General features: G+C 45.0%; 1 protein-coding gene across 2 annotated transcripts in view; it reads right to left on the reverse strand.

Moving 5' to 3' along the window:
• Positions 1 to 1,834: 1,834 nt before the first annotated feature.
• The window catches only part of IL17RD (interleukin 17 receptor D), a 62,222-nt gene continuing 36,686 nt past the window's right edge, over positions 1,835 to 27,370 (reverse strand). The window contains exons 2-13 of one of the 2 annotated variants that reach the window (XM_061195443.1): positions 23,700 to 23,757; positions 19,061 to 19,186; positions 14,722 to 14,840; positions 14,088 to 14,208; positions 12,065 to 12,109; positions 11,828 to 11,979; positions 10,521 to 10,586; positions 9,589 to 9,643; positions 8,979 to 9,089; positions 8,001 to 8,164; positions 4,384 to 5,320; positions 1,835 to 3,116 (exon numbers count right to left, since the gene is read on the reverse strand). In XM_061195443.1, the coding sequence (XP_061051426.1) occupies positions 3,004 to 3,116; positions 4,384 to 5,320; positions 8,001 to 8,164; positions 8,979 to 9,089; positions 9,589 to 9,643; positions 10,521 to 10,586; positions 11,828 to 11,979; positions 12,065 to 12,109; positions 14,088 to 14,208; positions 14,722 to 14,840; positions 19,061 to 19,186; positions 23,700 to 23,757 (2,067 nt within the window). In that variant the 3' untranslated portion in view covers positions 1,835 to 3,003. Of the gene's footprint in view, positions 3,117 to 4,383; positions 5,321 to 8,000; positions 8,186 to 8,978; positions 9,090 to 9,588; positions 9,644 to 10,520; positions 10,587 to 11,827; positions 11,980 to 12,064; positions 12,110 to 14,087; positions 14,209 to 14,721; positions 14,841 to 19,060; positions 19,187 to 23,699; positions 23,758 to 27,370 lie in introns of both variants that reach the window. The other variant, XM_061195442.1, reaches the window with a different exon arrangement.

Genomic DNA, 27,370 nt, shown 5'->3' on the forward strand with positions numbered 1-27,370 from the left:
TCAGTTATTATTAATATGTCAACCAAAAACTCTGTCTGATGACTTATTGCCCCATCTCATTTTGGGCTCAAAATACTATTACCTGGCTGGGTCACCCGCCTAAGTACCTGGGCCTGGACCTGAATGACTTCTCATTCTCTCTGGAGAGCAATATGCCTCAAAGGCCCAGGACTCAGCCCTCTAGAGGACTCCTGCCCCAGTATGACTGGGCTGGGCCCATCCAGGTAGTCCCTGTTGCTTGTAGCTGACCTGAGAGAAGAACACACCTTTTCCTGGGCTTTCACCTCCCTGGTCACTCTCTTAGCAAAGCTGACTGTGTCAAATGCTAATGTGTCAGATGCGTCAGATGTGTAGGGCGTTGGTGAGTTAAGATAAACAACTAGCTCCCTAACTTCAACTACCTGCACTGGTCTCCTGTACAGAGGACACCATCAGAGCCATAGAGCCTTTTACTCTCAGGATGAAGGCCTTTCATTGAGATCATCCCTATATTCTAGTTCTTGTTTCCCCAATGTCTAAAAGTCTGTGACTTGGCAGAACCTTTATCTGAATTCTGTCCTATCATTTTCACTGTCCACTCCATTTGTTGAGTCAAAAATGCAGCTCTGCTTAAAATAAATGTTTTATTCCTGGCATGAGACGGGGAGGGTTAAAAAAAAAAAAGTGAAACTAATATGGCAAAACCAGGAAGTTGAACTCCTCAACTATTCAGAGTTGGGCATTCATACTGTCGTTTCAATACTTGGTAAAATAGAGTTTGATTCTGCTGAACATCACAATCATTCGTATTTCAAAATAAGTACCCAAACCCTAAATACAAACTAAAGCATCACCTGATTTTTGGACTATCACAATTTTCCCTTCTATTTTCATAATAAGTGAGTTTATTTAGCAAGCTCTCTGCCCTCGCTCATGGAGCCCAGTTGATGTTTCCTCTCCAGTCCTCCACGCTGTCCCTGGGGCCACTTTCTCAGAGATGCCTCCTTTCATGTGCAAAGTTGAGTATCTATCCTAAGGCAGCACCTAATGGTTCCTTTGGGGCATGCACCATTTCTTGGCTTCAATAAGAAATCACTCTGAAAATGTTCCAAAGTGAATTTTCGTACAGTAATAGGACTGACCAATCTCCTTCACAGAACATATGCCAACAATGGAATGGCAGGACAGTCACGTGTGGGCAGGAGCTCTGTGCTCATCTCAGATTCCACGGTGACAACATGGAACATCTCTTCTCCAACAAGATGCCTGGTTTTATGGGGGAGACAGTTCTGCAGCCCACTTGTCTCTCCCTCAGAGCAGCTGCAGGAAACTTGATGCCAGAGAACAGACAAGCACGTTCTTCTCCCAAGAAGCTGCCAGCTGCCTTTACAGAGCAGGGAGTGTGGCATTTGCATCAAAGATAAACACAAACCTCTTCTTTCCATCAGGGGCGCAAACCGTCCCTTCCCCACCTGCTGGGCATGAGCCTGGAAGGAAAAGTCCTGCCCTCCCTACTTCCCACCCCGCCTTGGGATGTTTCTCAGTGTCCCCACTTAACATTGGTCCTATTTGGTGAAGCAGTGAAAACCAGGGTCTCTGGTAGGGGTGCTGAGAAAACAGGGTGCCAAAATCCAGCAGCATCTATGAAGAAGGTGGAAAAAGACACTCACTCTCCCTCAAGGTCATGGGGAGGAGGAGGGAACAAGTATGTTCCCTTTGGAAACAAAAATTCTGTACAGAAGTCATTCATAAAAACAGAACATTTACTTCTCCTTTTTAAAGCAAATTCTTTCCTCTTAAGTTCTCAATACCTATTTTTGGCAGAATGGAGCACAAGAGACAAATCTTTCATTGGGTAAGTACAACAAAAACAAAGTGAAACCTGATTCACAGGCTGGGCTGTGGGGGGAGTACTTTAAGATTCAAGAATTTAATGATTTCAGGCCCCATGTCTTCCAAAGATGGTACTCAAAGAGCACACTCATCTTTGTAACAATCCCTTCCTTTTCACCTTCTTAAAAAGAGGTTTGTCGTTAGTCAAAACAAGTTCAGCAGATTAAGTGACTACCACCTCCACCTACTGCCCTATGTCAGTGGATTCTGATCCCTAACATTCCGGACACAGCTTTAGACCAGAGGCCAACCAAAGCAAAAATTACAACTTCCAGTAATACAGCCCAGTTGGGTATCAGTCTCTTAAAAATAAACTTCCAGGCACCAACATCTGAGATTCAGCACAGTGAATATAACCACGGGAAACCTCACAGGGAGATCTGGCCCCTCCACGATGCCTATTCAGATCAAGATGTGGCCCTGGTGCCTTCTGCACACTGACCAACCCATCTCAGAAAGAACGGTCTAGATGGTCAGCCTGGCCCTGCGGCTCCCTCCTCAGCCAGATATGCCACCCGCTAATACATAAAAACTCATTTTTATGAAAGGTGATTGAATATTCAGTCACCTTCTTGACCTTTGACTCAGAGCTTTTTTAACACCCATGGCATTGTAAATGGTATCATAAATTCCACATCAAAAATGGAAAAGAACATCATCTATAACAACATGGATTCCAGAGAGACTGGCACTTGATTTCCGTGGCTGTAGTGGCATCAAAAGTGCTTTTTCCACAAAGCATTTCAAATCAAAGTAGCCAATAGTGAATAGGCAAAGTTTGCACAGATAAATTAAGTCTGAACAATCAGTGTGGGTATTTTCCTGTTTCTCTTTACATGTTTCCTCCCTACCTCTCAGAATTGGCTCTAATCCAGTCTGACCCAACATGGCAAGCTGCTGTCAGGCATAATGGACATGCCCTTCAGAGCTCCACATGGTTTCAGAAAACTGGAGACTGCCAATATACCTGGTAGAGAAGAGAAGCAAGGACAGCAAGTACTGGCCAGAATTTCATTCTGAATATCCTTGTAAGAGACCTCAGCTCCAAGTGGGCCACATACCCAGAGAGACGAGCTGGGGAACCAGAGAGAGGCGGCAGCTAAAGTGGCAATGCTTAGACTCTTCGTTTTGTTACAAAGGAGCGACCGCATGGAGTTCACCAGTGTAGCTGCAGCAACCAGGTTCTGCTTTGCATGCCCCAGAGGCGAGGAGCTTGGGAGGAAGGGCGGGAGGGTCCTCCTCACCTAAGAAAAGAAGAGAGGGCAGAACCACACGTCATTGCACTTCAGTGGGCTGGACGCTCAGGCCAGAACGAAGCTGGATCTGGGTTTGAACCACACACTTTGTACAAGTGAGGCAGGCATCCCAGTCAGCTCAAGACTGGGCATTCTCTCTGCCTGCTAATGCAGGGGACACGGGTTCGAGCCCTGGTCTGGGAGGATCCCACATGCCACGGAGCGGCTGGGCCCGTGAGCCACAACTACTGAGCCTGCGCGTCTGGAGCCTGTGCTCCGCAACAAGAGAGGCCACGATAGTGAGAGGCCCGCACACCGCGATGAAGAGTGGCCCCCGCTTGTCGCAACTAGAGAAAGCCCTCGCACAGAAACGAAGACCCAACACAGCCAAAAATAAATAAATTAATTAATTTAAAAAAAAAAAAAAAAAAGACTGGGCATTCTCATCCTGCTAACAGGTTCTAGTTCCCTTAGCTGAGGATCCAGGGTTTGCATGCATGACTCCAACTAGTCATAGGCACAGTAAGAGTAGCTCCAGACAGCATCCTGTGAGGGTTCCCTGGGGAAGCGGGCCCTCCTACCTGGAGCCTGTGCTGAGCTAGGATGGAGAGAATACTGTGCCCTGTGAACCCTGGGTTCAATACATGTGGCTTTAAAGACTTGGGAAGGTGGGGGGTGGTGAACACCACAAGTCCCAACAAAGATACAGATCCACAGACCCTCATCTGACACCCCTGGGGACCAATGTGTTTGGTTTTGTTTTGTTTTGTTTTACAGTATTGTCTTTTTTTTTTTTTAAGTCTTTATTGAATCTGTTACAATATTGCTTCTGTTTTATGTTTTGGTTTTCTTGGCCACGAGGCATGTGGGATCTTAGCTCCCTGACCAGAGATCTAACCAGCACCCCCTGCATTGGAAGGCAAAGTCTTAACCACTAGACCACCAGGGAAGTCCCGGGTCCAGTGTGTTTTGGCATTCAGATGTTTTCACAGTTTAGAAAGGCGATATAATGAACATACTGTATATTACATAAGATGGTACCAGGCAGCTCACCATAATTTATCAACAGTATTTCTGCAGCTCACACATGTGAACATTCCCGTTACCTGGGATCAGCAGAGACTATGCATGGAGTTTTGTTACTTCCTATTGGGCTGCCGAATAAATTTGCACCGAAATTAGCAAAAAGCTTTCCTGGATTTTGGACTCATGGAGCAAGGCCGTGGCCTGCATCAGGAACCCGACCCACCGACCCTCCCGGCTCCGCCCGCCTTACCCAGGCCTGATGAGGACGACATGCTCTCCGTCAGCGAAGACGTCTCCGTTTGGTCCGTGGAGAGCCCTTCCATCAGGGGCAGGGACAACTCGGACGAAGGCACGGACGAGTCGTAGATGCCTGAGTCCCGTGGCATGTCCGAGGGACCGGCAGCTTTCACCGCGTGCAGCAGGGGCCGCAGGACCGCGCTGGCGCCTGGAACGGGCCCGGCCTCCGCGTCTTCGTCTGAGACGAACTGCGGGCCCTCAGAGTGCGGGTCGGCCGGCGCCCCGGAGCTGGCGGCCTCCGCCTTGAGACAGAAGTCGCTCTCCGGCCCTGGCTTGCACAAGACTTCGTTTAAAACCAAACCTGAGTCAAACTTCTCCAGAACCGGCTCCCGGTAGCGGAGCGGGGGGAGATGGAAGGGAACGAACTGCTTCTCAAACCAGTCAGGCTCCTCGTCGATAAACTGGTGCATGTTGCAAATGGCGACGTATAGGGAGCGGCCCGATTTGCTCCGAAAGTAGTTCCTCCTGCTAATGCGTCCGGGGTGCAGCCCCGGCTCCTGGGGGCTGAGGTCCTGGGAATGCAGGTGGGAGCAGAGCTGGGGAAGGTGGTCCATGAGTTTGTACTTGGTGCTCAGGTCCAGGACGCCAGGAACGTCTCCCTCGCAGGAATAATCGAAGTAGACGGCAATGAACTTGCTGAGCGCCGTGGATGAGCTCTGCTTGGCTTGGCGGAGCTTCTCAGCAATGGTAGACACCGCCACCAGGAAGAGCTCCCCTTTCCCCGAGCCTCGGGCGCCTCCTTTGTGCTTGTAGTTCTTCTTGTCTACGAAGTATTTCATGCCTTTGGAACACACCACGATGATGAACTGGGACTCGTGGATCTTCTGGATGACCCATTCTCTCTGCCCTTCTCTGCAGAGGCTGAAGTCTTCCCACAAGTCCAGAGTGACCTGGAAAGTGAACAGGGAACCTCACTCACCTATACAGCTTAGAGAGTCGAGTAACAAGAATGGGAATGTTACAAGAAGGGCACATCATCTGCCCCAAATCATTACTAGCACTGCTATATGCAGGCTTCGGGTTGCCCAGTTCCAAGGAACAGCTAACATTCCATGGGCGACCGTCACACACAGGCCCTCTGTATCATGCCCTCATTTTAGCATAATGTGGGATCGTTACCACTCCCACCCTACAAGTGAAGAGACAGAAGCACAGAGCGTCTAGCAACCCACCAAAGTTACATATCACATGTGGGGCCTTCAACTGACTTAGAGCGTGATAGGGAGCATGGAATACAGAGGCAGTAGGGGTGGGTCTATCTGATGAGTGAGGCTGCCTGGATAGGGGGCAGATCCTGGAGAGAGAACTGGAAGGTGGTGATAGAAGGGTGTGGGTGAGGGATCTCAAAGTGGGCTGAGAAATGGGGTTCAGGTCTGGATGCCAGAGTCACCCGCCCATGCTGCTGGCTGACTCAATGACAGAGTGTGACTGACAAAGAGGACCTCCCTGGCCTCTCACACAGCCCTGGGGTCAGCCTGCTGTTTACCAGGTGATCAGTGCATGGAGAGGAAGGTGATGAGCTGCCGTAACATGGCCATTCTGGTTCACTCACTTGGAATGACCAGCACCTCTCACCACTTCTCAGCAGTCTACAGGGCCACATCCCTACGAGGCCCCTACGAGGCCTTTAACCCCAAGGGGAGGTCTCATAGGGAGTTTGGGGTGGGGCACTGACAAAGAAAAGAACACAAGGTATGCGTGGCCCCTCAGAGGGCTTCACCTTCTCAGACCATCTTCATCTGATTCTGCTGAAAACGTCTCGGCAATTGTATCAGCCTCTTTCCTTCTGTAGTTCAGAAATTAACTCTCAGTGCCTATGCCCGAACGTGGCAGCCACAGTCCCTTATGTGGAAGGGGGCTCTGAAATGACTTTGCCTTCCTCTTTTGCTCTAAAGTGTTACCAAGGGAAGAAAGCCCCCAACATCCATCCAGTTGCTGAAAATAATCCTGAATTGTCTTACATTTTCCTTAATTCTGGCTAACATTATGCATTCTGAAAGCTAACTGGGAATATATACCAAGCACTCTAAAAATGTTCCTATCTGACCCGGCAATTCCATTTCCAGGTATCTACCACTGGAATGGGGCAAAATTGAAATAATGAGATGTTTAACAATTTGAAAAAACTCAATTATGGTGAATCATTAATATGGATCAAGAGTCTGTTTAAAACTGCTGTTGGGCTTCCCTGGTGGCGCAGTGGTTGAGAATCTGCCTGCCAATGCTAGGGGACACGGGTTCGAGCCCCGGTCTGGGAAGATCCCATATGCCGCGGAGCAACTAGGCCCGTGAGCCACAATTACTGAGCCTGCGCGTCTGGAGCCTGTGCTCCGCAACAAGAGAGGCCGCGATAGTGAGAGGCCCGCGCACCGCGATGAAGAGTGGCCCCCGCTTGCCGCAACTAGAGAAAGCCCTCGCACAGAAACGAAAACCCAACACACCCATAAATAATAAATAAATAAATAAATTTTAAAAAAAACAAAAAAACTGCTGTTTACAGAGAACTGCTAAGAGTGTAAAAAGTTACTGAGTGAAGAGACAGAAAAAAATAATTCCAATCCATCCAAAATGCAAAACTATATGTATGAGTTCGTCTATGCAGAAAAAGACTGGAAGGAAATACAGCAGTTTTAACTGTGGTTCCTCTATTCTCCAGGTTAAGATTACCATCCATTTTGAAATTTGTCATCCTTTTCTAGTTTCCAAATTTTCTATTACACTCATAACTGGAAGGCTTCCCCCCGCCCCCGAGGCTAGTCACTTACAAAGTAGAGCAAAAGGGCTGTCAGTATCTGAAGACTGTGTGCCGTCTGTGGGTCCACACCAGTTTTTCAGTACACAGGCTGATCTGCCAACGTCTAGACCTTCATATATTAGGAAACCCGGCCAGCCTTGTAAACATGCTTAACTGACACTAGGGGACAGCCTCACCATGTGGACAGACTCTAAGAAACCCACCAGTCCTCAGTTTCAAAGCACAAATAACTTCCAATTACACAATTATTGTACAATTCTTGCATTTGTAAGAAACAGTGTGCCTTCCATGAGAGCTTCAAACTTCACTCTAAAACGAACACTATGACATTATAGAAAAGCTACATATTAACAGCTTAACTCAAGAGAACAGGCAAGAAACCAGAGGAGACCATTTGAGTACTTAACATATTATTGTTTTCCCTTATTAGCCAAGCTCCCCCCAAAAACTGTCTAAACTCGCCTCTTTACTTGCCATTCTCTCTTTGACCCTCCAGTGCTCTCCAGGATGTCTTGAGTGACCTCCTCCAACCGGCCCCATTGCACGCTCCCAGGGCAGCTGCCATTTCCTCCACCATCCTGTTCCCCATTCCCCCAAGGTCTTTTTAATGCTTAAAACACTTCCTGCCAGGTGGGTGCCACTCAAGGCTTTTGAGCAGGAGTATGTCAGGGTTAGAACTAAGTGTCAGCAAACATTTAGCGCTGGTGATGGGGAGGCCAGACTGAAAGAAGAGTGTAAGGCTGACCCTAGTTTGGAAGCTAGGCGTTTAGCACATGTCCCGCCCAGAAAAAGAGAAAAGACTTTAGATTCCTCACCTCACAGCCACAGAAGTCCTGGAGGAAGTAGGCAAAACACTGGACAACGTTCATGTGATTCTGGCCATCTTTACTGGAATAGCAGAGGAAGACCTTGGGCCGTGGCCGGAGCCTCTCCCTGGGAAGTGCTGTGATGTACGTGGAGGACTCAGAACTCTCTTCATCTAAATGTGAATATATATTTTCTAAAGTGGAAAAGAAGATAGGGTTGGCGCCCACAAGCAAAGCTCTGTCCTGTTCCCTACGACTCGGGACCTAATGCTGTCTTCAAGAAACAAGGGTCACCATGTCACCTAGAGCACTCCCAGCTCCCTAATTCCACCAGCCCCTTGGGTCACCTCTGGGAATGGGACAGCTGGTTTCTCCAGTGGAGCCAAAAATGGACAAAATTTGTTCTTCACCTGAAACTGACCTTGGGCAAGCCAAGAGCACTGCAGCACCACCCCACCCTCTTGCAACTGAGTGCACCTACTAGATCATTAAGCATCAGCAGAGGTGACCTTCTTTAAAACAAAAAAACTTTCATTGAAGAGTTTTTTTTTTTTTTTTGTACAAATTACAAAGGTAAAGTCCATAAATCTTAAGAGTACATCTCAATAAATTTTATCTAAGAATACACCTGTGTAACCGCCACTCAGATTAAGATACATTTCTAAGTTCCCCAGAAGCTTCCCTCCCGACGTCAGACTTTTATAAGTGATAAAGCCCTACCTCTCCCCTTACTCATACCTTTAGTCTTCCTTTACGCTCTTGAATTTACCATCCTGAGTTTGAGAAGAAAAGTATGCCTGTCCTTTTAGTGGCTCCTGAGGTTAAAAGTCAAATTTTTTAATTCTGGGAACTATAGCAGCCAGGGAACTCACTACAGGAGCTGTGTGGCTTCCCAGCCGCCTGCCTGGAGGGACCAAGTGCTCCCGGTCTCCCTCTGTTGGCCCTAGACCTGCCAACATGGGAAGAACACACCACACAAAGATATACCTTGCTGCTTCTTGCGGCACATCACCGTGAAGAGCGTCGCAAATGCCGATATGACAACGAGCGGCACAGTGATGGCAACAGCTCTGATGGGCCCAGCCCACTGGGAATGCACTGGGAAATTTCAAAGGCAAGGATTTTAGACTTAAGCAGTATAACAGGTTCAAAGAGAAACAATTTTTTTTTCAGTTTTAAACATAAGCCACATAACAGGTTCTAAGACTCCTTGACCACTTTTCTCTGGTACTGATTTGGTGATTATAAAAGTATTCATTTAAAAAGACTGTAGAAGACAATTCAGTAGTTAGAGTCTGCTGAGACAATAAATACCTCTGAGTGAGAATTTGCCTAGGGAAATCTCCCCTCCCACCACTTTTCTTCTGAGGACAATTGACTATTTATTTAGTCCCAGCAACACACACAACACCCTGGCTTTGATCTTCCGGGCATCAACATTAGGGTGGAAGGAAAGTCAGATTTGATGGAACATCATTTAAGAGTGAGGGGCTCAAGTGTTTTCTTTTTGTAAACCATGAAGTACAGAAAGTATCGAATACCTTGGTCCACTCTGTAGTCCAGAGGCAGCATTTCCAACAAACAAACAAAATCTTACCTGGTTTTAAGGCATAATGCATCACTTTTCTTGTCATATTAGTGTCATCCACCAGCTGCAAAACAGAGGATGCTGTATTACTTTTTTTAAGTGATAGCATCTCAACAGATTTCATTCATTCTTCCATCCGTGGGCAGTGGGGCGAGGGAGAGGAGAGTGCTGTGGCCTGTGATCATTTTCAAGCTGAGATTAGATATTAATAGTCAGATACATCTCTATATATACCAACCAATACTAATATATATAGGATGGATAAACAGCAAGGTCCTACTGTATAGCACAGGGAACTATATTCAATATCCTGTGATAAACCATAATGGAAAATATGAAAAAGAATATAGGGACTTCCCTGGTGGTCCAGTGGTTAAGACTCCATCTTCCAAGGCAGGGGATGCTGGTTCAATCCCTGGTCGGGGAACTAAGATCCCACATGCCGCGGGGCAACTAAGCCCACAACTACTGAGCCTGCACACCTCAACTAGAGAGCCCGCGTGCCGCAACTACAGGGCCCACGCGCTCTGGAGCCTGCGCTCTGGAGCCCATGAGAGAAGCTCACACGCCAAAACAAAAGATCCCACGTGCCGCAACTAAGACCCGATGCAGCCAATAAATAAATAAATGAATGAATGAATGAATAAATAAATAAATAAGTAAATAAGAATATATATGGAATTCCCTGGCGGTCCAGTGTTTGGGTCTCCATGCTTCCACTGAAGGGGGCGTGGGTTCAATCCCTGGTCAGGGAACTAAGATCCCACACGCCATGCAGCGTAGCCAAAAAATTTTAAAAATTTTTTAAAAAAAGAATATATATATGTATAACTGAGTCACTTTGCTGTACAGCAAAAATTAATACAACATTGTAAATCAACTATACTTCAATAAAATTTTTAAAAAATAAAAATAATAGGGCTTTCTTGAGTTGTACGTACCTCAATTATATAATCCCCAGGAGATACATTTTGAAGGAGGCAGCTGGTTGTCTCTGTATTTTGCTCCTGCAAAGAAACAAATAACACTTTAAAACTTTATTCTTAGATAAAGGTCATCGGGACCCCTCTCTTCTGTCCTCGAACTGAAGGAGACTTGCCACCAGTTTTAATCATGTTTTCAGAAGATGTCAGTTAGAACAGAAAGCAACTGTGCTTATCTGCCAGGGTACCTGAACTTCATTTTGATAAAAGGTCCAGGAGAGCCTGGGACCTCTGTCATATTCTATACTTGGCTGGTGGTGCCCTGAGCAGCAATTTTTTATTTGAAGACAAAGAAACCAATTAGGATACCTTTTACTTAATAAAAGGATGGGGAAAGAAACTACACTTCCATGTTTGTGCATATTTTATTTGCTATAATTTTAACTTGAGCGGAAGGTCAGTGACAGAGGTGAGAGCCAGCAGGAAAACAAAACTCGACACACAGGAGCACATCTACTTCTGCCACTATGACCAAAAGCCTCTCTTGGTGCTCTCATGGGGTAATCTAGCAGTCTTGTGAACTTCCACGAAACATTTCCCACCCCCCCTGACCACCTCTAGTTTAAGAACTTGGTTACTGAATTTCTACTTCACCTTGGCCTCTGTGTAAAATCACTAGCCACTGACATGCTAGTGGCTTGGCTCCTAGATGTGGTTTTTTTCACTTACTAGCTGTGAGGCCTTGAGCAGCAGTCCAGGTGACCTCCCTGGGCCACAGGTTCCCCAGCTCTAAAGTGGGGATAACAGCAGCCTTTGTTCCATTGAGCTGTAAGGATTCAATGACCACAAAGCTTGGTAACTGGCACACAGTGAGCACCTGATTCATGCTTAAAATATGGAAGAACAGGGACTTCCCTGGTGGTGCAGCGGATAAGACTCTGTGCTCCCAGTGCCGGGGGCCCGGGTTCGACCCCTGGTCTGGGAACTAGATCCTGCATGCTAAAACTAAGACCTGGCACAGCCAAATAAATAAATATTAAAAATAAAATAAAATATAGAATAGACCACAACTACTTCATTGTTTCAGTTCCTTGGTAATACTTTATCTGCTACATCACTACTGGGACAGCTAGGGTAGAGATAACTAGGGAGTGAGGGATGACTCAGGATGGCCCTGAGACGCACCCAGTGATAACATTCTGGAGTATCTACCGACTGCTCAGAATCCACAAAGCCTAATGTTCACATTGAACCATCCAAATTCCAAGGCCCCAGGGGTCATTTTAAAACACAGAGTATTCCTTTATGCACACCTAGCAGCTCACCTGTTTACAGGTCTTTCGCTTGAAGGGTCCTTCATGCTTGAGCTTATAATGAAGATAGAAGAAACGGAAGCCGAAGGTATGGGGTGTGTGATCGAAGGACACCTGCATGTCTGAACCGTGCTGGGTGACGTTGAGGTTCCGAGGCTTCCAGACTGGGAGGAGGAAGGACCAGAGTGAGCATCCCGAGGCTGCCCCGACACCACTAGAGACTTGACAGACAAGGACAGCTATACTTACAGGGTTTACAGGCCAGGTTGTCCGGCTGCAATAGCAGGTCACAGGCTATTAAGAAAGATGCATATTTTTAGTTTTAGGACAGTTTGACATTTTCCTCATCCAACAATTCAATACAATATAAATATATGGCACTGGGTATTGCCGGAAAGAATGTAAAATGCATCAACTGCATCAACTCAACAATGATTTTCAGTATAGCCCAGTTGTATCTTATGAAAATTTGAATTGTACAATATAAAAGTATTAATGCAGTTCACTTTATGCCACATAAATGGAAACAATATTAAAGTCAGCCAGATTTTAAAAGCTTCTTAAGCATTAGATAATTTCAAGGCCACAGCCAAAGGCAGAGAGACCTGTGTCCCCATGCTTCTGCCCCATGGGGGCTCTGTTTTAGCTGTAGACAGAAATAACGCCAGCCCCTGCCCCACTGTAGACTGTTTAGGCACAAGAGAACTTTAGAGTGATCCTGATAATTTATCTTGAGATTATTTTAACCTTAGCTAGCTAGCACTCTAACTTTTGATGGAGTCTTTTTGATGGAATCTAAAAATGACATCCAGGCATCTACTAAGTAGTAGCACCAGTACTGAAAACCAGGCAGCAAAGGCAGTAGCTTTGAAATAGGATTTAAATGCGATAAAAACACAAGAGAGGTGCTATATGCCATGTTGCTAACCCAGGGAGAACCCTCTGGAAAATGATCTTACAATGCCAAGAAAATCAAAGGCAGCATCAAGGTCACAATGCAATGAAATGGTGATAAATACACCACCTGCCTCACCCCAAAGTAGACATTGATTCCAATGAGGAAAATTAATTCTTAAAGTAGGCGAGTTTTGATTTAGGCAAGCTTTCCATAAACACATTCTCTGAATCCTCTATCTGGTTGTTATGTGTAAGGCATTGAAAGATGCTGTAAAACGTACATGGTCTCCGTCCTATGGAATCTTATTTTAATTAAGAAAATGAAATCAACTGTTATGAAATGACTTTGCTGCATAGAAAACAACCACAGTTTAAAAAAAAAAAGAAAAGAAGAAAACAACCAGAGTAAGAATTCTGCAAAGGGAAGCATGGACGTAGGCTGGCGTTGAGAACAAAAACATCACAGAGGGATGAGGACGGCAAGCAGGCCACATAGGAGGGGGTGTCAGATTGGACAACCATCCAAGGCCTGGAAAGACGGACCAAGAAGGCAAGAGGGAAACACTGGGGTCCAGAATGCCTGGGCACCAAATTCATCAGCAATTCAGGCTGATGAAAGGCACACCACACTGTGTGCAGAACAGATGGAAAGGGAGAGCCAGACAGAGAAGGGAATCCAGCATGGTTGGCTTGAGAGTGTGTACTCCAGAGTCAGGCTCCTTGGGGTTCAAATCCCAGCTCCCAACAGGCCCTTTAACCTATCTATGTGTGATTCCACATCTAATAAGTGGGGATGGTAAGATTAAATTCTTTGTAGGGTTGTTATGGAGGTAAACTGCATTAATATTTGGAAAATATTTAGAACAGAGCATTAATATTTGGAAAGCATTTATTTAACATAGATGTTAAATAAATAAACTTTCTAGAACGAGGTAACCTCAGGGATACTGCTTAATTTTCTTAATCTAATCCTGAAAATGACAGGCAATCACTCACAGAGGCCACCCTCCTGATGACAGGTACACGATAGAATCATTTCATGCTCTACCCTTTACCTTGAAATCAACTTATATTTTTTATTCTGGTTTTTTTTTTAATCAAAGTATTTTAATACATGGCTGTCTTACAGCACCTTCAAAAAAATCAACCACCATGTCTACTCCAGAACAAGCCAGGAATGGGTGTCTCTGGTTAGATGAACACTGCCTGGGCCAAATCTTAATTCTAAAAATTGCTTTTCTGGATGCTTTTTCTCACCCCCATGCTAGTTTCATACTAGTATTTCATGTGCTCTTGAACACATCTCTGTCAAAAAGTCATTAAAAGCAGGAGAAATGTCTCCCCATGGGAAACAGGCAGGAAAGACCATACTCACTGCGGGTTCTGAAGAAGAAAGGGTGATAATTGCTTTCATTTTTAATGGAAGGAAAAGGAACAATCTTTACAAAGTAATCTGTTTCAAATTTCATATTCAGGAAAGGTTGAGATTCCACTCCCTAAAAGGGAACAAAAATACACATGATGTCATGGAGAAATCACCCACCCCTCCACCTACATGCGAGAGCTCCGGTCTGTCCTGACAGTCACGCAGACACAGTTCTAGGGCTGGGGGACGTGTTGGCGGGGGGGAAGGAGTTAGTCCAGAAAGTTTCCTTTCTGGACGAAGTTTAGGTTTGGACGCCTAACTGAAAAGGAAGATGGGCACCGCTGTCTGTTCTTTGGCAATGAAGCTGTGGCACAAAGTTGGTGGGGAGGAGCCCACATCCACTCCTGAGGGCACAAAGCCACCTTCCAGGACTGCTGCTCCAGCGTGTAACCTGAGAGGTGTGTTTGTTTACCACCAAGAGGTGCTGGAGGGTTTCTGGGAGTGCGGAGCAGGATCGCCCACCTTGGCAGGTGGGGTGGACCCCACAGCCCCTTCTCCTCCAGTTTCACAGGCTTTCAATAGACCATTCAGCCCCCAGAACAATGGTGTGTCTTCAGAAGCACATTCCCTGCGTGTGACTTACAGCTCGTTTGAAGCTACTGTTGAGCTGCTTCGGGTCCTTTAGAATCAGTTGTTGGCACTGTCTTCCCTCTGACTTCAGCTCCTCCAGTATTACCCGAAATCCTTTTAGGAATTCGATGCCTAAGCAAAGCAGAATGCTTTTATTAAAAGTGGACCTAATTACTTCAGAATGCACTTTCCTTCCTCCAAGATTACCATCCTCTCCACCTACACAACAGAGTTAAAGGAATTCTAACTCTAGCCGGAATATCTGAGTTTACAGAAAGGAAAAATAAATACCCTGCATTCCTCTGGTACAGGCCAGGTGATTTTCTCTGTCCCACCATTACTAATTAATAAATCTCTCATCCATCCAGCCAGTGCACAAACGCCCATTGCCTCTATGACATTAGGGTTCATATATTTAGACTCAAGTCACAATTAATCATAAAAGTCTGCAGTGGAATATATAATTTCTAGATCATTAAACAAGGTGTATTCCGCTGATGATCATTCCCAATGCTGACCAGGGACTCCCCCCAAACCATGTTTCAAATACTTTCCGTTTTAGTCCTATATTTGCTTGCATGTTTCACTGAGCAACGGAGAAAATTCCCAACAAAGTGTGTGTCTGCACACAAGGGGTTCCTCGGCTTGAGATTAAATAGCTTAGGAGAATGCCTATGTGAGTTACAAAGCGGTTCTTGCTCTAATCATGCCTGAAAGGCCGACACCCAAGAGCTGCCCAGTGTGTGCTCTTCATACAGCCCTCAGAGGCCCCGAGACGCCCACAGCGCCGCTGAAAGGCACCGGCCCAGCCTCCCGCCACCTGAGCTTCCCCTGCTGCACGTCCAACTAGCTGCTTTCAAAAGGATTAAGCTCTGATGGCCACGAGAGCCGGTACTGGGGCTTCGTATCCCATGGAGACTGGAGTGGTCCAACTGCAGCTGGAGCTCCCCGAAGCCGGCCTCAATTGGTGAGATATCGATTTCGCATTCTTTCGGAACACTAGACAAGGAGACATTTTCAACCCTTCCCCTCCCAGGGCAAGAATAATTACACAGGATGCAATTAACCAGGTGGGAAAATTATCAATGGCAAAGGCCAGGGAAATCTTTTTCTCTTTCGAATAGGTTCTCCAATCCTGTAATTATTTAATGAAGAGCACATATTTTATGGTGGGAAAGGCAAAGGAGCTACAATTAGAGCTTCGCCATTTAGGGGGTCAGAGGACAGAGTGTGCAAGTACGGACCCTGCCATGTTGTATTATTTCAAGTACAAAGCTTCCTGCGGGGCTGAGAGCTGGCTGACCCACAGTCCGAGATTCACACATGCTGACAAGATCTAAGGTTTTTGACCAGCAACTATTTAGTAGCTCTCACAGGAACTTGTCTTTTGAGATCCCCCATTCCCCCCAAAGATTTCTGAACAAATCCTTATTACTTATGCTAAGATTTAATTCATGCAATGTCCCAAAACTGTTTAACAAAAGCCAGGTGATTAATATGATTATAAGACTGTACATCTCACAATTACATAAAAACTCATCAGCTGGGGTGGGAGCGGATGATTCTAGTTCTTATCTTTAAAAGACCTGCCTAGAAAACCACTATACCAAGTATGGGAGTGGAAGTAGAGTCAGTAAATGTAAATCTTATATCATAGTAACACCTGTATCACAGTACTATTAACATCTTGTAGTTATATAATGTTTAGCAATTTTATAGGGCAGTTTCCCATAAAGGAACTTACCTACTCCTCATCATTTAACTCATAAAATCCTCACAACCACAGGAGGAAGGTATTATTGTCCCCACTTTATAGATGAGGAAACCGAGGTATACAGACACTAAATGACTTGCCCAGGGTCACAGAGGGATTAAATGGCAGAGATGGGATCAAACCCAGAGTGCTCTTAACCCATATGTTTTTCTGTCTCCCAAGGAGTCTCCTTGTTAGAACCTCATAGAAACTGATAGAACCTGTCCAGCCATTCCCACCCACAAACCATCATGCAGAAAAAGCACATCTTTCTGCCTTCACTGTTCCACATCTCTGTTTTCCTCACATCTCTTACTTTCATTCTAAAGAGGGAGACTGCAATGTGTCAGGCCAACGCCTTAACCATTTAGCCTTATGTTGGAATGACTACTTCTCTCTTATCCACAGAGGATATTTTTCTTTTTAAATGTTAAGGTAATGTTCTTTCTGGAAAACCCATTGGGTTCAGACCCAGCAGTATTTACATGGATTAGTGAGTCAGGCCCACAGGTCTGATCCATCCTCCCTGTCTCTGTACTGAATCTGGCTCCTCTGAGATTTATCTCATTCAGATTAAGAAATTCAGAATTTATTTTACTTTTCCTTTGGTCAGATTTTTTTTTTAATTCTAAGATTCGGTGGCAATGTCCAAGGAGCAGACCTGAGGACCAGGTTCTGATGATGATAAAAACAGCCAGTTTTTTAAGAGCTCTCTTTAGAAATGTACCATGTGTGTCTCTAATTCTTTTTCTTTTTTCTTTTTTTTTTTTAACTCTTTTTTTAAAAATTTTATTTATTTATTTATTTATGGCTGTGTTGGGTCTTTGTTTTTGTGTGAGGGCTTTCTCTAGTTGTGGCAAGCGGGGGCCACTCTTCATCGCGGTGCGCGGGCCTCTCACTATCGCGGCCTCTCTTGTTGCGGAGCACAGGCTCCAGACGCGCAGGCTCAGTAATTGTGGCTCATGGGCCCAGTTGCTCCGCGGCATGTGGGATCTTCCCAGACCAGGGCTCGAACCCGTGTCCCCTGCATTGGCAGGCAGATTCTCAACCACTGTGCCACCAGGGAAGCCCCTTTTTTACTCTTAACAGGTTTATTGAGGCATAGTTGGCATACAATTAATTTCATATTACAGAGAACAATTTCATACACTTTGACATATATGTACACCTATGAAACTGGCATCACAATCAAGATAATGAACTTATCTATCACCTCCCGAGTCTTCCTCATGCCTCTTTATAGTCCCTCCCACCCCTGTTCCCAGGCAATCACCAACCTGCTTTTTGCCACTAAAGCTTTGTTTGTATTTTATTGAATGTGTCATCACTCAGCATGCACTTTTTTGTCTTGCTGATTTCACTCAGAAAAATTACTTTGAAATTCATCCATGTTGTTAGGTATATCACTATTCCATTCCTTTTCATTGCTGGGTAGTGTTCCACTGTATGAATGTACCACAGTTTGTGTATCAGTTCATGTGCTGATGGACATTCAGGTTGTTTCCAGTTTTGGACAATTAAAAACAAAGCTGCTATGAACGTTTTTGTACAAGTCTTTGTATGGACATATGCTTTCCTTTCTCCTGGGTAAATAGTAGTCAAATGGCTGGATCATGTGGTAATGCATGTTTAACTGTTTAGGAAAATACAAAAACGTTTTCCAAAGTGGTTGTGCCATTTTACATTTCCACCCTCAATATTTCTTTTTGGTTTTTTTTTTTAACTTTTATTGGAGTATAGTTGATTTACAATGTTGTGTTAGTTTCTGCTGTAGAGCAAAGTGAATCAGTTATACATATATCCACTCTTTGTCTCTAAGTCTTACAACAAACCAAGAGGCAGTCATGTACACTTTACAGATGGGGAAGCTGGGGCTCAGCCAGATTTAAATGCTTCTTTTGAAAGGTAGATTCTGGGTTCAAACCCAGGCCCATTTGAACAAATGGGCCCTCCCCAGGTTCCATACTCAACCACCCCATCCTCTCCTGTGTATCATCAATTCATTAAAGAGGACAAGCAGATTGAGCCCTAACCTGGATCTGGCCAGATAATGTGGGTTTGCTCTTTTCTGTTGGTCTGTTTTAGTTTGCTTTTTTTCAGCCCACACAATTTAAATAAAAATTCAATTCGTTGCCAACATTTAAAAATTGTTGATTTCATGGTTTCTCATGAAAACTGGGGTTTTCCTGAAAACACACACGATGTGCCAACGCTGGGCCCACACATTTCCATGTGGCCACAGAGGTCACTGATGCTGGATACTGAAGCCATTATATACTTGGATAGGTCACCCGTCCCCCCAACTCCTGCCGAGACACATAGGCCAAGGCCTCAGTGCCATTTATCACTCTCACACTATTATTTTACAAACCCACATCTCTCTCAATAACAGCCAAGGGAACAAAAGACGAGCCATGGGCACAACATGAAGCTGCATGCATGTGCAGCAAGTGTATACAACCAAGTAGCAAGTGTGTCTGTGCCGAGGCACACCTAAGCTATGTTTATGTCAAGACCCACCTGGCCCCGGAGGCCACCACGCTTGGGACCCCTGCACTGGGCACCAGCCACCATGGTGGACTCCATTTTGACCACTTACCGAGAGCTCCTGGGGACCAAAGAATGGTGACTGCCACTTGATCGTGGCAAGCATACTGACTGATGGTGATGTTCTGGGCATCGGCGATCACGTGCTTCCCCACTGGATTCAAGTAAGTGGTGCAGTCTAGAGAGTTGGGAGAATGAGAACAGTTATATTTAAACATTTATTTATTCTCTCCATGTTCATCTTCTCAAATTACGCAGAGCATGTTCGGAGTTAGCCAAATCTATTCTGTCTAAAGACGTGTGCCTAGGGACTTCCCTGGTGGCGCAGTGGTTAAGAATCCGCCTGCCAATGCGGGGGACACGGGTTCGATCCTTGGTCCAGGAAGATCCCACATGACACGGAGCACCTAAGCCTGTGCGCCACAACTACTGAGCCCACGTGCCACAACTACTGAAGCCCGCGTGCCTAGAGCCCTTGCTCCGCAACAAGAGAAGCCACCGCAATGAGAAGCCCGAGCGCCACAACAAAGAGCAGCCCCCGTTCGCCGCAACTAGAGAAAGCCCGCATGCAGCAACGAAGATCCAACGCAGCCAAAGATTAATTAATTAATTAATTTAAACTATATATATGCCTGAAATTAATTTAAAAAAAAAAAAAAAAGATGTGTGCCTCAAAGCCCACAGATGACATCAAAGGTTGGCTGTTTGGAAAACTGTAAGATGCTGCAGTGGGGTTTATTTATAATACCACCCCCTCCCCTTGAGTTAAATTCTGGGACAGTTGTAGGAGGATTATGTAAAGTCTGGAGTTTGTGTGTATATCAGGCATTCACTTTTTACTACTATGACATTTTACCTAAATCAATAATAATTTACATCAGTTCAATCAGTTTTTAGCATTAAAGAGAGATCTGAAGCAAAACAATGGCTAAGTAATATGGGGTTTGTTCATTTTCAGAAGAAACCTCGAGGGCAAGGTGACTGGGAAAAAGGAACTCATAGGAGGATGTGAACTCGTAGGGGAGTGATGCACAGCCAGACTGTTAAAGAATCCAATTAGGACCTGCCAAAGGGACTAACTGATTTCGTGATAAGCAAAGCACCTTCAATGTTAACTAGCATGTCAAAGGTAAAACCTTTGTTCCCAAACACCACCTCATCAAAGACACCCACAACACCCCCCAAATCCAAACAGTCCCACGTTGCTCGAAAGACGAAAACCACCGATTCTTTGATTTTGTCTGAGGACATGACTCACTGCCACCTGCCAATGCAGCAGCTGTGCCACCTGGTATTGCTAAGTACACTTTCAAAGTTTAAAAAGGATCCTAAAAAGCTGCCAGAAGGTTCCAGCCAGACCCAGTGGGGGGTACCTCCCAGGATGGCTGCAGGCTGTTCCAGCCACTTGTGCATGGAGAATAGCAGACACTACCTCGTAATTCTTATGCTGCTTTATCTTGATTTCTTTTCAGTAATTAAACTTGAAAACTTTCTTTAGTATATGATGCAAAAGTCCTTCCATCAGATTCCAAAACTACTCATTACCCCTCTGAAAGTCAGGGTGTTTTGGGGGTGAAGCATTCAGAGGCATTTTCTAAGAAGCTTAGTGAGTCTGCTGCATGCCTGTCCCCCTGCTCCCCGTAAACTATACCACACATTTCCCATTTTTATGACTAAAAATATTCACTAGATATTCAAAAATCACAACAGAATATTAAAAAAATGGAAAAGTCATCCATAACCTCCCACCACACAGAAGTAACTGCTAACATCTAACAGATATGCTTGCAAGCCTTTTAACATGCACATAATATTCCTTCTTTTTAAATTTCTTATTAGAGGACAACACACATGCACTAAAATGCACCCCCCTCCTCTCTGAAACTCCACCCTTCACTCTGCTTTGTGTCCTGCTTTTTTGCCTAACTCCTACAGAAGGCACACGCCCTTCTCTAAACTCCATCTTCTTCAAAAACAGCCACCTCTACATTTCAGTATTTCTTCTTTTGAAAAGGTGTTAATAATTAATAAAACCAAATTCTACTTCTGATGACAATTCACTCTCAAAGCGTTCAACATGTGTTCACTGGGTGCAGAAGAGAACTTTAGAATAGGAAAAAAATGTTGAAACATCTGTTTTAATACCCACATTGAACAAACAACGAAACTGCAGCTAGAGTGATCGGCTGGGTGGCTTGCAGTGCCACCAGTGACCAGCCCAGAAAGCCACCTCGGATAGCTCACAGAGGGCTCTTGCTATTCTATCCCCAGCACAAAGCATATGACTAAAAAATAAGTTCTGAATCAGAACTATTCAGCCTGCAAAAATCCTAGCTGAGACCAGCTTCCCAGTATAAAAAAAGACAAGATCCCCCCATACGAGTAAAGTACAAACATTTTCATTTATTGAGGTCTATAATGAAAGAAACCTTTGACTCAAACAGCTTTAGGAAAAGATGCACGAACAAGAGTAAATCATGATTTTTTTCCCTTTGTTCATTCCTAATGCCAAAATCAGCACTCCCTGGGTTTCTGTAAATACAATTATACAAATATAAAGTCTACAAATTAAGACAATGTATTACAACCTACTCAGGCATTACCCACTCAGAGCATGACGAAGAAACAAGAAATGCAACGTGAAAGGAGGCAAGGAGATCTATAAAAGCTGATTTTGACTTAAAGGCAAGACATTCTCTTTCTTTGTAACGTTAAATGGGAAAGGAATAGAAAAGTAAGATATTTGTAGTTTAATACTTTTGTTGAAAACTTGGTAATTGGTTCTTAGCTATTTCAAACAAACCAGTAACCAGTCAACAGAGCAATAACAGGAACTTCCTTGTGGGAGAAAGAAATTATCTTTTTCAATGGAAAACAATGACTAAGTTTTTTGCACAGCCTGGATCCAATTATTAGCAACTCTAACGTTTTGGATTCCGGTTACAAAAAAATTATGCCCCAATGACACTTGGCCAAAATGCAACCTAGCTTCAGATGTCTCAGGAGTCGAGTTGTGAATTAAATTCTAACTAAATGCTGAAGATTTAGAAAGAAAATAATGACCAAGAGACAGGCATTGGCACGTGGGCCAAATATCTAGTCCCATGAAGAAAACAATAAGGTACTTTTAAGTTTTATAGGTAAGGATCCTCTTTCACAAAACCCCATATTAAATTAGAGATGCAAATACTTGATGCAGCTGACCGGAAAATTTTGAACTCTTGAATGTAATACAAGATCTACCAGGACGAAGAACATATATTAGAAATTAACTTTCTAACCTAAAGAAAGATCCCTTACACATGTCTTTACTTAGCTGAATTAAGTCTCATGGACTTGCAAGTCTTTCATTAGCATCATAGCATTTACCCAGAACATGTACACATCATGAATGTGAAATGTCTGAGTTTCCCATGTAAGCTCTCATCAGTTAACTTAAAGTACCCAGGTCAGCAACTGCGGGCATGAACTTGACATCCATATTTGCATCTTAAAATTGTTAGATTGCATACATGACCTCAAAAACCCTGCTTTAGCAGTGATTATTCCAGAGGCCTCAATGTGACCTACAGCCCTTACTCATAACTCTCCAAGAGATGAATCAAATGTCAAGTCACTAAATATGAATCAAGCTCCTTCTTGTCAACATTTTTACTTATAATTTATGGCTCATAAGGCTAAAATGCTCATAATTCTATATAATTACCTCCTAGGGCACAGAAGCAGATGCTAAGGGGGGGTTCTACATGCTTAATCAGAAAAAGCACACCCACCTGCCCTTAGAAAACAATTCAGCCAGAAAAAGTCACACTTCCTTGAGAGAAAGGGCCAGAAAGGCGCTTGGATTCTAATTCCAGTTGGAATGACTTCTAATATTAATAGATATCAATTACTGAGTGCACACGGAAGGCTAGCTCCTGAGATGAGCAGTTATAAACATTACCTCATTTAAGTGTCAAAATGACGCTGAGGAAGAAGTTAATCTTTATTTCACATGATGAGAAAACTGCGGCTTGCCGAAGTGGAGTCACCTGCCATAGTTCACAGCTGATTGGTGGGGAACAAGGCGAGAACCCAGGCCTAAGTCAAAGATGGCCAGTTGGAGACCCCTGTGCCAATCTGAGACCGATTCACTCGGCCCACTCTGTGTTTGTGAAAAATTTTAAATAAATGCTGATATTTTTTTTAAATGTTAAATATCCATACTAAAAAAAAATGCCAATTTCCCACTCTTCTTGGAAATCACATGTGGCTGTGCTCAGGGGACATCCCTCAAGACCACACCGATCTGGAATGGAGGAGCCAGTGCTCCTCTAAGACCAGACGCAGGCGACCCAGTTTTCCACAGTCCCTACCACTCCTGCACCTGGTACCTTCGCTCACTGTTCCCCTGCTGGGCCCTACAGGCATCTGTGTTTTTCTTAAGGATATGGCTATGTCCTGAGGAAATCAGGGGAGATCTCCACACACAGCTTCTCTCAACACTTTAGAGGACAACTGACCCGTTCAAGCTCCGAAATACTTGGGTTGCTTAATTGAGACTGAGGTGCTTTAGCTCTGTTGACAAACCTGAGCAGGTTCAGAAAAATCCCTCAACTCCAGGACCTGCAGTGTCTCTGATTAAGCACGACTGTGGAAGCTTTAGATCACTGAAAGGGCTCCATTCTTCGGCGGTCAAGCCGTTCACTTACTGTCATATCTGAAGGTGATGTTATGCAGCCCGCTGTTTCTGCTGGCCGGCCCCACTCCCTGTGGGAAAACAGGAGAACATGAGAAGGAGTGAAGCCAATTTGCTTTTCCATCACAAATTCCCCATGGAGTCAAAACGCACACATGATCGCAGAGACCCAGGGTCACGCCAGTCACCAAGCAACATCCACGCTCTCCGTGTCCCCCTCCATCCCCCCACCCAGCTCCCTCTAGCCCAGGAGATTCTTAACTGCCAGGCCACAGGGATCAGGAGTACTCACTTCCCCTAAAACAATAGCAGCAGGCTGCTCTGCGTTTGGGGGTTAAATAATAATTCATTAACAGTAAAATTGGGAGAGAGTGACCATGAGCTGCCAGCTGGAACCCTTCCAGTTGGATCCACTTTGAGCACTGATTGGTTATAAAATTTGCCTACCAGACACTCTCGTCCAAAATCCCTATTAAGCCATAACAGATAGGCAATTCCTCAAGCCTAAGGAAACAGGTTTTTCATTCCAAGACCAGGAATGAGTGTGGGAATAAGCTGTTACTTTTAATGAGAAAATTCTTCACTGCCTCCATACCTGTGCTTAGAGCATAGAAGGTGGTTCATAGAAGAAAAAGACTTTGAAAGGTCTAACTCTAACTCTTAGGGATGTGGTTTTTAGCCATCTGTACTCTTAATAGCAGGGATAACAACTCTGCCAGACCTCCCATTTTAATTACAGCATCCACAGAGGGAGCCCCGGAATCCTCCTTTTGGCCTCACTGTTTCCTGACTCACCACTTATCCATCATGGGAAAGAGCAGCTAAAGATCTCCCGACACTGGTTTAACGGTTTCTGTGATAATCTGCAAATGTGCCATTCAGCATTAATTGCAGAATTCTCCCCAAAAATGTTAATTCTTAAATGCTAAATGATGGGAAAATATTCTAACCACACAGCTAAAGTTTCCACCCAACAAGGGGGATGTTGGGGAAAACCATATGCTGGCAGTCTGGTATTTAATGGGCAATTGTTACACTACGACACAATGTGCAGAACACTTCTGATGGAGCCCAGGGTCTCAGGCCACAACCCCAGCACATCCATATGCTACCAGCATGTTCACGCTGCTTATCCTGAAGCCAGGCATACCCGCTGAAACTGTATCCCTGGGCTCAGATAAACATGGACCTTGGGAAAGCACAGCTGTGCAGAAAAGGATGGACACACATCATTCTAATTAAAGTGAGGAATAAGCAGTAACAGAAAATCTAAATCAACATGGGGCACTAGCCCCATGGTCTACTGGGGTTCCGTTCCCCTTCTTCCTGATTCACCTTCCTTCTCCAGCTTTCCTCCTTCCATCCTCCCTTCCACACGTACACAAGGTTCCAGAATTCCTCACCTGAACGGAAACACTTTGGAAAGTGTTATTACCTTATTAAAACCCCAAATGCCTCCATAACTGCTTAGGGACGGGGCCACAGTCTGTGTGACTGGAGGATGCCCAACTTACAGATAGCCATGACCAGAGCAACACGACCAGCAGGGGACCAGGAAAGAGACGATGCAACACCTGCACAGTCCCTCAGTATTGCCCAAGGGGTGTGCCCCAAGCCACACCCTTCTCCTCCCATACAAACCCCCAGGATATAAATTCACTCACCATCTATTATGAGCCAGACATTATCCTAGGTACAGTGGTGAACAAAACAGCCACTATCCCTGCCCTCAGGAGCGAAGTGGCTCATTCTTTCAAAGAACAGTAACTGGGTATGTGGATCACATGCAGGGCATACAGACAAATCTCAAATCACACCTTGACCCTCCAAGAACTCTCAGTGTAGATGGCATACAAGGTCTATGCAGCTAGGGTGAAAGGACCAGCCATAAATAAGCATACAGTGTATGAAATGCCACAGGCAGCGCCTCAGTAAGGATGACCCCAGGGTAAGGACACCAAGTACCAGAAGCTGAAGAGAGGGAAGGATAACTGGGCTAGAATGGAGAGGAAAGGGGAGTCTCAGGGGAGGGAAACAAAAATGTAATCCAGGGGCCAAGGTAAGTACCTTAATCCTTCATCCTCTAGCTGGGACCAAGGGCAAACCACTTCACTTCACTGGGTGTGAATCTCCTCAACTGTTTTTATTAAAAGACAATTTGCATGACTTTCCTCTGAGAAGGGAGTTTGAGGAGGACCACATGAAGCCATGCAGAGGAAACACTTTTCAAAAAAGGAAATGCACTCCATTTAATAGCATGCTCCAAGGCGTGTAGGACTCTGGTGACCAATCACCTTACTTGTAGGACTTTGTCAGCTTTTCATTTTGTCCTTGTTCACCCTGTATTTCTACTGCAACATGTTTTTAACAGATATTCATTGGGCACTTGCCATGAATGCATTGTGGAAAGGAGCCCAAGACAGTGAGATGTGCTATATCCTGTATACAAGAACCTAAATCACTCCAAATAAGGTCTCTGTGATGTATGTGGAGCTGCTCAGAGGTGGGCCCAGTGAGCTGGCCTCAAAGGACAGTGAGGCTTGCCTATGGCATCCATTCACTACCGACTGAGCATTCCACCTTCATCCAAGCCCCAAAGAGCACTCAGCCATGAACCAGACCCAGGTCCTGACCTCAAGGAGCTCTGGTCACCAAGGTGATCTCCTAATGCACAAATCTGCCCTCATTCGTCTGCTCCAAGCCCACCGCTGGCTCCCTGTACCCCCTAGAGCATTCCTGACGTGGCCCCTGCCTACCTTCTCAATCACTCTCCTTCCTACCTTCCACCCCCGTCTGGGCCTGCATGACTCCTCAGCACATGTTCTGGAGACCTTCATATTCCCAGAATGCCCTTCCCATCACCCAGGGCCTGCTCCTCTGAGGGCTTCTCACCTTAGCCTAGCCTCTCTCACACTCTGTTCCTGACACATTAGTCTGCCTGCACACTCACTTGATGGGAGCACAGTGATCCATCTCCACGATTTGACTGGCATGGCACTTCTGTGAATGTAGATGCAAAATGGTAATACTAATTCCACAGAAAATCAGAGACCAAAAGACCCTGTGACCATCCAAGGCTGATCTTGGAGCTTGGAAGCAAGAGGCACCATTGCAGGCACCAGCTCCTGTGTGTACTGTAAAGACTGTTCACTCTTGGAAGTCGTCAAGTGCACAGCTTCTCAGCACGTGCCTCAGACAGATGCTCCACGAGGCTGTCCTCAGCTCACACCTAAATAATGCTTCAGCTGCTCCAGAGCCCTCAGAAACCACCTGAGAAACAGTATGTCCAGGCTGGCTCACAGAGCACTGGTTTTCTTTACACTTGGTGGTAGACAGAATAACAACCACCCCCCACAACATGTCCACATCATAATCCCCACAACCCATGAATATGTTACTTTACATAACAAAGGGGCTATGCGATTAAGTTTCAGGATCTTGAGATGGGGAGAGTATTCTGAATTATCCAGGTAGGCCTAATATAATCACAAGGGTCCTTAGAAGAGGGAGAGAGGATGGTCAGAGTCAGAGAAGGAGATGTGACAATGGAAACAGAAGGCAGAGAGACAGAGACAATGATTTAAAGATGCTATGCTACGGGTTTTGAAGATGGAGGAGCAACACAGTCGGCTTCTAGATGTGGGAAAGGGCAAGGAAAGGATTCTCCCCCAGAGCCTCCAGATG

The sequence above is a fragment of the Eubalaena glacialis genome, chromosome 7 (genome assembly GCF_028564815.1).
Source record: "Eubalaena glacialis isolate mEubGla1 chromosome 7, mEubGla1.1.hap2.+ XY, whole genome shotgun sequence".
NCBI classification, from domain to species: domain Eukaryota; kingdom Metazoa; phylum Chordata; class Mammalia; order Artiodactyla; family Balaenidae; genus Eubalaena; species Eubalaena glacialis.